Source organism: Mytilus edulis, chromosome 12, assembly GCF_963676685.1.
Source record: "Mytilus edulis chromosome 12, xbMytEdul2.2, whole genome shotgun sequence".
NCBI lineage: Eukaryota > Metazoa > Mollusca > Bivalvia > Mytilida > Mytilidae > Mytilus > Mytilus edulis.
The window spans coordinates 71,799,065-71,810,329 of NC_092355.1; the positions used below are offsets into that span (position 1 = coordinate 71,799,065).

At 33.4% G+C, this 11,265-nt stretch overlaps 1 protein-coding gene across 1 annotated transcript; it reads right to left on the reverse strand.

The window, feature by feature from the left end:
• Window positions 1-197: 197 nt before the first annotated feature.
• LOC139498064 (thyroid hormone-induced protein B-like) lies at window positions 198-10,906 on the reverse strand. Its single transcript, XM_071286365.1, has 7 exons — window positions 10,799-10,906; window positions 8,641-8,781; window positions 8,289-8,396; window positions 6,986-7,074; window positions 6,379-6,508; window positions 3,172-3,347; window positions 198-1,182 (listed from the first exon to the last, which is right to left on the reverse strand). The coding sequence occupies exons 2-7, from the start codon at window positions 8,702-8,704 to the stop codon at window positions 1,105-1,107; spliced, it is 645 nt and encodes a 214-aa protein (XP_071142466.1). The 5' UTR covers window positions 8,705-8,781; window positions 10,799-10,906; the 3' UTR covers window positions 198-1,104.
• Window positions 10,907-11,265: the final 359 nt, after the last annotated feature.

Sequence of the window (11,265 nt, forward strand, 5' to 3'; positions counted from 1 at the left end):
AATTATTCCCAATATTCTATATCCTCATCAGATATAATTTATTAACAATGCATTAATAGTTGATTCATAGCATTTATTCTTTAACTATAGACAGTGTCATACAGTATCATTTGTTTTATCAACTAAGATAACACATTCCTTATATATAGATAAGATATGATGATGAAATATTTAACTTTTGACATATATATGTCTTGTTTATGTGCTTATCAGGCCTTGCGGTCATAAAACTTTCGAGTCAGTTTTTTGTACTCGTACTCGAAAATCAACCAATCAAAATGTTGGATTTCATGTTTCGAGCATGATTTTTGTGCTCCGAGCACTGAGCAAAGTTTAATGCCTTCAACCCCAGTGGTTTTTATTTACAAACTTGACACTGGATGTTAAACAACCAACAATCAATCAAACCTATTTATAAACAAAAAATCTTTAATTTTATCTTCATTATATGTTTATAATGTGTTGAGAATCAGAATTTATTGTTTATTGTTGTCATTATGTCCCGTCAGGGGCCCTTAATTGGAAAATAAAGAATTTTGAACTTTGTATGGAAAAGTGATTGTTGTATGATGTCAATTGCTATTTAGTCCAGAGGCGGATTTAGAGGGGGACCCGGGACCCCCTTTTCTGAGAAAAATTTGGTTGATCACAAAAGTCATGTATATAGGAAATCACTGAAGCATGACTGGAGCGGGGGCCCTCTTAGTCAGTCAGTGGATCCGTCACTGTTAGTATAACAATTTAATACTTGTTTTGAGTACTAATAGGGTAATTTTATTCATGATTAATTCCAGGTTTAAATCAAGAATGACATTTGGACTATTTACTCAGAAAACCGTCCACCATGATGACCATATACTTCTGAGAATCACACAAAACTTCATGGATATTAAAGTTTAATGAATACCTTTATAAAATACTGTAAATTTAAGTCCCTTTACATATATATAATTTTTCTAAAAAAGGAACTTTATAGGCATTCAATTTGAACAGGGATCCTATTCCAAAATTTTGCTGGCAATAACCAAAAAATTACTGAATAACAAACATGACAAATAAAATATCAAGTCACCCAATGTTTTACATGTTTTATAAAAACTTTCATTAGCAAGTCAAAATCTTCACATTATCAATAGCGATATCGCTTAAATAACTTGTCCCTCGTATAGCTTCGAAAGTTATCTGAAATTAGGAATATATATAAGATGCATAAACATTGTATTTCAATTCGAAAACAAACAATAGTACAAATATGGAGCCTTGTCTCTGTCCGTTCAAAATATAGTTCCCAAAATACTTTATCAACTTAAAATTTTAGTCTTACAAACATGATGGTTTATGAGTTTTTATTGGCTTTGAACGTGCTATAAGTTATACAGCGAATTCTCTTTGGTCTGTATTTGTGTCGTTTTTTTTTTGTGAGTGATGTATAAATACCCTGCGACTTCTAGTCTATGTTTTTGTTAGATATGTTAGGCCTACTTCAACTGATTTGTATAGTTTGATCTTATTTTATACTGTTACACGACTGTTCGAGGATTGGGAATGTTTGAGTGCTAACACGTATGTTGTACCTTTCGACATGCTAGACGTCTGTTATTATATTTTAGTTCCTGCATGAAGTGTAACAGTGTAACAGTATAAAATAAGAACAAACTATACAAATCAGTTGAAGTAGGCCTAACTTATCTAACAAAAGCATAGAATAGAAGTCGCAGGGTATTTATACATCACTCACAAAAAAAAAAAGACACAAAATATAGACCAAAGAGAATTCGCTGTATAACTTATAGCACGTTCAAAGCCAATAAAAACTCATAAACCATCATGTTTGTAAGACTAAAATTTTAAGTTGATAAAGTATTTTTGGTCTTCTGACATCAGACTCGGACTTCTCTTAAACTGATTTTTTTTATTATTATGAGGCTGACTTCATGCAGGAACTTCTTAGGAAGAAAGATAAGAAGTTAGCACTATCCTTTAACTCTACTTTTCGCTATATAGATGATGTTCTTTCACTAAATAATTCAAAATTTGGTGACTATGTGGAACGCATCTATCAAATCGAGCTAGAGATAAAGGATACCACAGATACAGTTAAGTCGGCCTCATATCTTGACTCACATCTAGAAATTGACAATGAGGGTCGGTTGAAAACAAAACTTTACGACAAAAGAGATGATTTCAGCTTTCCAATTGTGAACTTTCCATTTCTAAGTAGCAACATTCCAGCAGCACCTGCATACGGGGTATATATCTCCCAATTGATACGATATTCCCGTGCTTGCATTTCCTATCATGATTTTCTTGATAGAGGGTTGCTGCTCACAAGGAAGCTATTAAACCAAAAGTTCCAAATGGTGAAGTTGAAATCATCCCTTCGTAAATTTTACGGACGCCATCACGAGTTGGTTGACCGTTATGGAATAACCGTATCACAAATGATATCGGATATGTTCCTTACGTCGTCACTACAATCCCCTTCCCTTTCCTGAATGTGACCTACCGAATTAGACTATTTACCGGATTTGTTATCACATTAGCAACACGACGGGTGCCGCATGTGGAGCAGGATCTGCTTACCCTTCCGGAGCACCTGAGATCACCCCTAATTTTTTGGTGGGGTTCGTGTTGTTTATTCTTTAGTTTTCTATGTTGTGTCGTGTGTGCTGTTGTTTGTTTGTCTTTTTTCATTTTTAGCCATGGCGTTGTCCCTTTGGTATCTTTCGTCCTTCTTTTATTAGTCAGGAGCCTATACTACACTGGTTGTCGTTGGTGCTTGTCTTTCATATTTGCTTTTCGTAAATTGTTTTGCTGAACAATACGCCGTTGGGTTTCTCAATTGAATATTCTCATATTTTCATGTCGAGTCATTTTATAGCCGACTATACGGTGTGGATTTTTTCTCTTTCGTACAATTTTAATCTCCGATCTATATATATTCTCGTCGCCTCTATATATCCGATTGGAAGATTCAAACATGCACTCTTTACTCAGTCAAACGTATACATATATCAACTACTGCAATTCCGGCTGGTATATTTAATGTGTGTTGAAATACGATATTATTTTGTGAAACAGATGAAATAAATGTGGTCTTACAACTATACATTCAAATATTTTTTAACGTTGCAAAAACTGTTCGAAAATTAAAGTATATAAGTAAAATACCTTGCTATATCCCTTGGAATCAGTTAATTTTTCGTCAAGATGTATTTTATCTAACTTCCATGAGTTGTTTTGGTTTCCTGATCGTGTCCATTTTAAATCTGACATCTGGTATATGTTTAGAGTTCCCATGTGCTCTCCATACATATGATATGTAAATGTCAGACACCGATTTACATCTAAACGGAAATAAAACAATAACAAACAGTATATTGTTATATACCTCTATTTGGTATTTCTGGTTACCGGAAATGTAGGACATAACTTATACTGTTTATTGTATTTTACGGGACTGTATACCTTTTTTATGTGTGTCGGCGGCGAACAATTAGTGTCGTCTGCCATGTGTATGTTTGTTAAATGGCAGTAAAATAAAATTTGGATAACGAAAAGCGTGACTTCAATCCCATAGTCCCCCCAGACAACAAAAAGGATTGAAGCCCACGACAGTATACTGTTAACCAACTTATTTTTCCGAGCTATTTATTATCTATAGACTTTGGGAGTAGAAAAATTATCGCGCATATAAATTGTCGCGAACATATGTAAATAGTTCCAGGATTATAATTTAGTAGGCCAGACGCGCGTTTCGTCTACATAAGACTCATCAGTGACGCTCATATCAAAATAGTTATAAAGCCAAACAAGTACAAAGATGAACAGTATTGAGGATCCAAACCTCTAAAAAGTAGTGACAAATAGGGGTAAGGTAATATATGACTGGGGTAAGATAATCCTTAGTTTTTCGAAAAAATCATAGTTTTGTAAACAGCAAATTTATAAAAATGACCACATAATTGATATTCATGTCAACACCGAAGTGCTGAATACTTGGCTGGAGGTACCCTCGGGAACGAAACGTATACCAGCATTGGTTTCGACCCAGTGGTTTAAATATTTATCAAAGGTACCAGGATTATAATTTAGTACGCCAGACGCGCGTTTCGTCTACATAAGACTCATTAGTGACGCTCATTTCAAAATAGTTATAAAGCAAAACAAGTACAGCGGTGAAGAGCTTTGGAAATCTTTGATGTTCCCTTACTTCACTACATCCAGTAAATTTCAGAATCGCGAAATTAAATCGCCACAAAATGGATTAGAACGAGCTAAACGCGAAATAAAGTATCCGCGAAAATAAGTTGGTTTACAGTATCTGGTACTTACGTCTAAATAGTAAAAAATATAGATAAACAGAAAAAAATGAAAATTAGAATGAATATGTCCCCTATCTGATTATTTACCGTACCAATACAGTTTTTTACATGGACTAATTCAACCTTGAAATAAAAATTAACTAGAAACTGACTGTCCTGCTATTCATGAATGACTGGCAAATACAAACTCATTCAATATATCTGTTTTCATCTATCTATTCTAGTTTTCTGAGATATTTATAGATTATCGTTGTTCATCTCAACGATATTGATTCACTCCCTTGAGCAGGTACGGTGAAAGTAAGAGAAATGACCAATGATAATCTGTTTATCGCTATTTCACCTATGACCACGTTGTTAATTTCATGTGAGTTTCATTGACAATGCAACGTGTGCTGATACTTTCCAGCGATAATCTTTAATACCACGCGACTTTGCTGAGAAAGGAAATTATCAGTCAGCAAAATCAAAGGAAAATTTCGTAAAATAACAATAATAATCAATAACGAAAAAAATGTTAAAAATCGTCACTTAAGGGAAATAACTCTAAGACTTCTGATTCGTCGTTTAAGGGCAATAATAAAAAGTTAAAAAACTTAGTGTTCAGGTAAAAGGACAAAAGGTTGATCCCGTGCCTTTGTCAGATTTTCATTGATTAAAGCGGTTTTCAAGAAAATACCCAAAATTTGCATTTTACCTCAAGTTTTATTGTATATCTATGTCGACCATGCTTGTCAAAGGTTACAACAACAGACGCTAAGTGATTCGAAAAGCTCACTTGGCGCTCTTGAACAGGTCAGCTAAAACGAAAAGAATAGAAGCAACGACGATTGAAACATATTTGAAGTCAATTCATGTTTTGAGAGCCTATGAGTCCATAGCTTTCTTGTAAGTATCATTGTTATGTTGTATCAAGGAAGACATAATAAGAAATAATGTTCTAGAATATCTTACAGACAATAAGATTTTTTTTAGTCACTACAGTTTTGCTGAAATATTGTTTGATAATCGAATACCAGTCATTTATTTATAGTGTAGTTTTGAAATAAGCCAAATACTGAAAGGGCATAGTAATGGGTGATAAACAAATAAAACACATTAAAATATGTATGTTTATCCTCTAAATAAAGGCAACAGTAGTATACCGCTGTTCAAAACTCATAAATCCATGGACAAAAAACAAAATCGGGATAACAAACTAAAACCGAGGGAAACGCATTAAATATAAGAGGAGAACAACGACATAACACTAAAATGTAACACATATAGACAAAATCCCACGAGAATAACAAATATAACATATATATATAACATCAAAACCAAATACATGAATTTGGGATAGACAAGTACCGTGACACGTCTTATCGCAATGTGAATTTACACTCAAAAATAAGAGAAAACAAACGACACAACGTTATAATGTAATACACACAGAAACGAACTATAATATAACAATGACCATATTCCTGACTTGGTACAGGGCATTTTTAAAGGAAAAAATGGTGGGTTGAACCTGGTTTTGTGGCATGCCAAACCTCGCACTTTTATGGCCATATGAAATATAACATCAAAATGACAACACAGGACTACAATATAAATAAATTGGAGAACACAATTGACAAAGAATCACACGAACAACAGCCAACAAAAGGCAACAAGTTTAAAATTTTAATACGCCAGAAGTGTATTTTGTCCACACAAGACCTATGTGTGACGCACAGATACAAAAGTTTGAAAGCCGAAACGAGTACAAAGTTGAACAGCATCGAGGACCAAAAGATCAAAAAGGTTGTGCCAAAAACGGCAAGGGTTTTCCGTTAAGTTACCAAATAAACGTTGTGTTTTATTTGAACCCTACAGAATCAAAGCACTGATGGCACCGTTGATGAGTGATAGACCAACATTAGATGAAACGACTCAGTCGTACGAAATAAAGATAAATCGCATGACTTCGAACAACAATCATGTACTAGCTAGCACAAATTTAACCATAAATGCACTCTGTCTGTGGCTGTGGAATATCATGTGTATTTCTTCCCGATATATGTCTTACCTATATCAAGATTCTTTGATATCAATCTTGATTTTGCCCCACTCCTCAATGGATTACTAGTCTCAAAATAATAATAGTAGCATCCTTCATAGGCAGCCTCTGGGCCAGTTTGACTAGTTGGTGTTTTACCCTACAATTTGACAGGTTAATGCATTATATCTGAACATATAAGTACTATTTGGTTTTTTGATAAATTGTAATGCATATTCAGTGGTATGTAATTGAATTATTTCTGACTTCTGAATCATATCGATGGTAAATTGTCATATATTTCCTTTTTGATAACGTTTATTATGATTGTGTACTTACCAAAACAAAATGATACAATAACATACGTAATGGAGCAACCACTAAACCTCAAGGGGGTTTATGTTTTTTTTCAGATATTTTTTTCGCGAACATTTTTATCTAGTTTTTTAACGCTATCAATCAAATTGGTTTTTTTTGTCCGAATTAAACACTACAAATGTAAAGGCCATGGGGGAAATTCAAAATATTTATTTTTTTTGCTTTACCAGAATCGTCTTTATTCAAGTGAGAGATCAGAATAAATTATTGGGTAAAAAAACATACTCCTGAAGTATAATTGTTGTTCCCTAAGACTTACCGACCAGTGCATCCAATTTGCATCGTCAGATAAATCTTGCTGCAAAAAACAGTTTGGGTCTTCCTTGATTTCAAAATCGCATTTTAGATCTATAAAGAAATTATCTTAATATAATCGATAAGCGTTGCTTCTTGTTTATGACATAAACATAGTTTATGGTCCATGCGAGAGTTCCAGTTATTTATTTGATAAATATTTTATGTTCGTTTAGGTGAAACGAATTAGAACATAAAGAAATTATCTTCATATAGATCACATGCAGTCATAACACTTTACTAATTTAGGCAACACGACTGGAACAACATATGCATCGGGATCTACTCACTCTTTTGGAGCACTTGGGATCACCTCTTGTTTTTGGTAGATTCTTGGGTTGTTAAGTTGGTATTTTTTATGTTGTGTATTGTGTCCTGTTGTTTGTCTTTTGATCGTTTTTTTTTTTAGTTCGCGAAGTTCAGTTCGTTTTCGACTTTGTGCTTTCACAACATAACAAAAATGTGGGTCATCCCTACCGTTTTCTTTTTTACATAACAAATTAAATTAAGTAAAACAATTTCTATCTTGTTTGGAACTCATGACAAGTACACTTTAAGTGACATATCTCATTTATACTTATTCGCGTATCATAGCTACATAATAATTATATAAGGTTGAGAATTGAAACGTGGAAAGTATCAAAGAGACAAAATCAAACCACAAAGCATAAAACAGTCCAAATATACCAGCGAGAAAATGCCGCCATCTGCATTGTATAAAAGGCTATCAATCAAAGAACATAATAATAACAAAAGTCAAACAAGAGGTTCCATCCAAATACATATCTTTGTATGAGACCAAGTACCAAAAAGTATTTGTTTGCAAGGCCGTTGAATATTAATCTATAGTATTAGATGAGAAGACCTCATTCTGTGTTTGTTGCCTCTCTACCTTCCACAATAAATTATTCACCATTCCTCTGTGTCCTATATGTATCATGCATAGTCGCATTTGTACTTTTCGCTTATGAATATTCAGTTTTGATTATTTTGGGAGACAATCGAAAATAAAGGCGTCCGAATATTGTGTCCGTCAATGGACGTACTTTTTAGTCTTGGACAAGACCTCGCATTTTTCTGTATACTATGATCATACATAACTATAACTATCCGCTTCTTTTAAACTTTGGTGAATAGTTGTCTTATTGGCAATCATACCCAAATCCTAAAGTTTATAACCATAAACCAAAAGTTGTTAAGTATACTGCTCGCAAATTAAGTATGTGTAAAGACACTACAACGTTCCTGTGTTAATGTTTCAGCTATACCTTCACAATCAGTCCCAAAAGATCCACTGGTACAAGTACATGTGTATGATGAGCCATCAACCCTGCAAATTCCATTATTTTTGCATGGTAAACGGGAACATGGGTTAACTGTAAGATATTTAAACAATGAAAACTCCAAAATATATTCACACGTAGATTTGAAAAGATGTTTACACAAATATATTTCTTAAATTTCGTATCATTAACGTTTATGGTATGTTTAAATGTACAGATAATGAACAAATGTGTATTAGTTTCATCAGAATGAAACATAAAATCAACATGATCAAGATTAAACGATCTGACAATAAGGCCTACGCGATATATTCTGATAACGTTGTATTTTGCTTACATGGACACTGGTTACCATACATATCAGTCTTAGTTTGACAGTGGTTTCCTGATATTCCATTCATGCATGTACATGTATATGTAGACCCATTTATACCACAGATTCCGTTGTTTAAACAAGGTAAACTCGAACATGGTGTTACTGCAACATAAAACATCTTATAGTTAGAAGTTGTTTTTGTGGCTTATATATATTTTTTTATCGTGATAAGATTACATTATAATTTATCTAGAAATTAATAAAAGACCGAGGATTTGAACATATTAGCATTTCAACTATCTATAAAGATATCCTTACAGATGATTGTTCATACATCTTCGAACAGAATGAGTCACTTTCAGTCGAATAACCTCTAAAGTAGTATCCAAAAGTGTCATGTCATCTATATTAGTCCCTTGGAGCCTTTATCTATATAAGACTTTAATGATAAACCCGTGGTGCACATACGTACCATTATTTAAACAGTCTACGCCTGTACGCATAAAAAACAGTTTATTGATAATTTTGTATAATGTTGTCAAATCGTACAGTCTTGATTAACCGGTTACTCGGATATTCATTCAATCGATTAACCGGTTAACCGGTAGTTTAATTTGACATTTTAATGCCCTATTATTGTAGTACCCTACAAATGTGCGTTTTTACAATACACGTCAGAGAATTGAAGTTTGTCCTTTGGCATTATAAGGCTTGTCTGTGGGGTTCCTGGCAAAGTTTGACTTTTAATCATTCATGCAATATCACCGTATCTACTATGGCGTTTGTAATAACGCCAGATTGAAAAATAAAAAGAACCTTCTTGGTCTCTGAAATGTTTGGAACCGACTGATTCTTTCATTTTCTCTTGTTGTCTCAGAAAATAATGAAGGGTGTTTCGTTTTGAACTGATTTAGCCTTTTACTCGTAGCATCAAGTATACATTAATTACATTCACTTTGATTTGCATATCACAATTTTTGAGTTGGCATTTCGTTTAAACTACGACAAAGGCTTGCACCTTCAGATGTAGGTCTACGCAATAGTAGATCAAAACTTATATAATGAAGAAAATCGTAAAAATTAATCTGGTTATTGATTTAAAGTTACTGTTTTATAAACATGTATGCTAATAATGTTTACTTAAATAAACTCATCATAGATACCTAAAAGTTTGCCTGGGGTAGAAAAGCCTTAGTATTTCAAAAAACTGAAAAATTTGTAAACAGTAAATTTATAGATATAACAATATCAATGACAATTCATGTCAGCATAAAAAGTGCCGACTACTGGGCTTGTGATACCCTCTGGGAAATATATCTCCACTAGCGGTGGCATCGACCCAGTGGCTGTAAATAAACTCATCATAGATAACAGGATTAAATTTAGTATATACGTCAGACGCGCGTTTCGTCTACAAAAGATTGCTCCGAGCTGATCGGCAAGTTGTCTTAGTTCTGATTACGTCTATGATGTTTTATGCTTAACAGAAACAATCAATATAGTGGACAATTGATCAGTCAAATTGATTACCATGACGAACATTTTTGAATAAGACAAAATTATTTAATGATCTCAATACATACACATTTTTATCCAATCTATTGAAATTGACAAAACATTCGATTATCCGGTTAGCGTTTTTGGTATTCTGTCCTTTCAACCATTGACAACGCTTCAATTTTAAAATGCAAAAATTATGCAAAAATGATAAATAGAAGAACAAAATAGTCTTCGATTAAGCCACTATACAACTTTTAATACATATACACATACATTGTAAACAATGACACACAGAAACTTTATGAATATTATGTAAAACGGCAAACAGCAGTGTCCTGATTTAACAGAGCATTGATTCGTATTATTTGAGCATGTATATCGGGGATCACTTAATATTTTGACGCACTTCATCTGCTCATTTCGGAGATCAGGCGATTAGGTTTTCGTGTCGTTTTCAAAACGAATAACTATTTTTTTATAAGGTTTGTGTTGCATCAACTTCTATTAAGTGTTTTGTGTACTTTTGCTGGTCAATTTGTCTTTTTTGTTTTTAGCAACGGCGTTGTCAGGTTATTTTCGACTTTTGATTTTGAATTTCCCTTCGACATCTTTTCTCTCTCCTTTACAATGTATTTAGAATGAAAGACAATTTTTACAATATCAACAAAAAATTCAATACCTTCACAAGTCTCACCGGAGAATCCTGGAGGACATTGACACGAGGCATGCAATGAACTCGTGGTGTACGTGCAGGTTCCATTATTTAAACAATCTACGCCTGAACATGGTGTGACTAAAAACAAAAATTATAGCTAGCATATTGATAGCTGCAGTTTTCAATAAATTGATAATTTAAACCGTAAGCATATTTTGCAGGTTTTCCTAACCAAAATAAAAGCAACAGTAGTATACCGCTATTTAATAGTAAAAAAATCGATTTTAAGCGGAAACAAATTTGAGTAACAAACAAAAACCAAGGGAAAAGCGTCAACTATAAGAGGAAAACAAGAAACACTACTCAGACAAACATACATTGAAACGAACTGTTTGGTTACAACTGCCCTATTCTAACTTGGTTTCATACACCATGTTCTACATAAGAAAATGCCTGTACCATGTCAGGCTTTCTTTGAACTTTTGATTTTG

Excerpts from the sequence above, each read along its gene's own strand:
- LOC139498064 (XM_071286365.1), bottom strand. The coding sequence starts at position 8,704 with ATGAATGGAATATCAGGAAACCACTGTCAAACTAAGACTGATATGTAT. Across the intron at positions 6,509-6,985 it reads CAAATTGGATGCACTGGTCG|GGTAAAACACCAACTAGTCA; the intron begins GTAAGTCTTAGG and ends GTCAAATTGTAG. Across the intron at positions 3,348-6,378 it reads ATCAAAGAATCTTGATATAG|ATGTAAATCGGTGTCTGACA; the intron begins GTAAGACATATA and ends ATTTCCGTTTAG.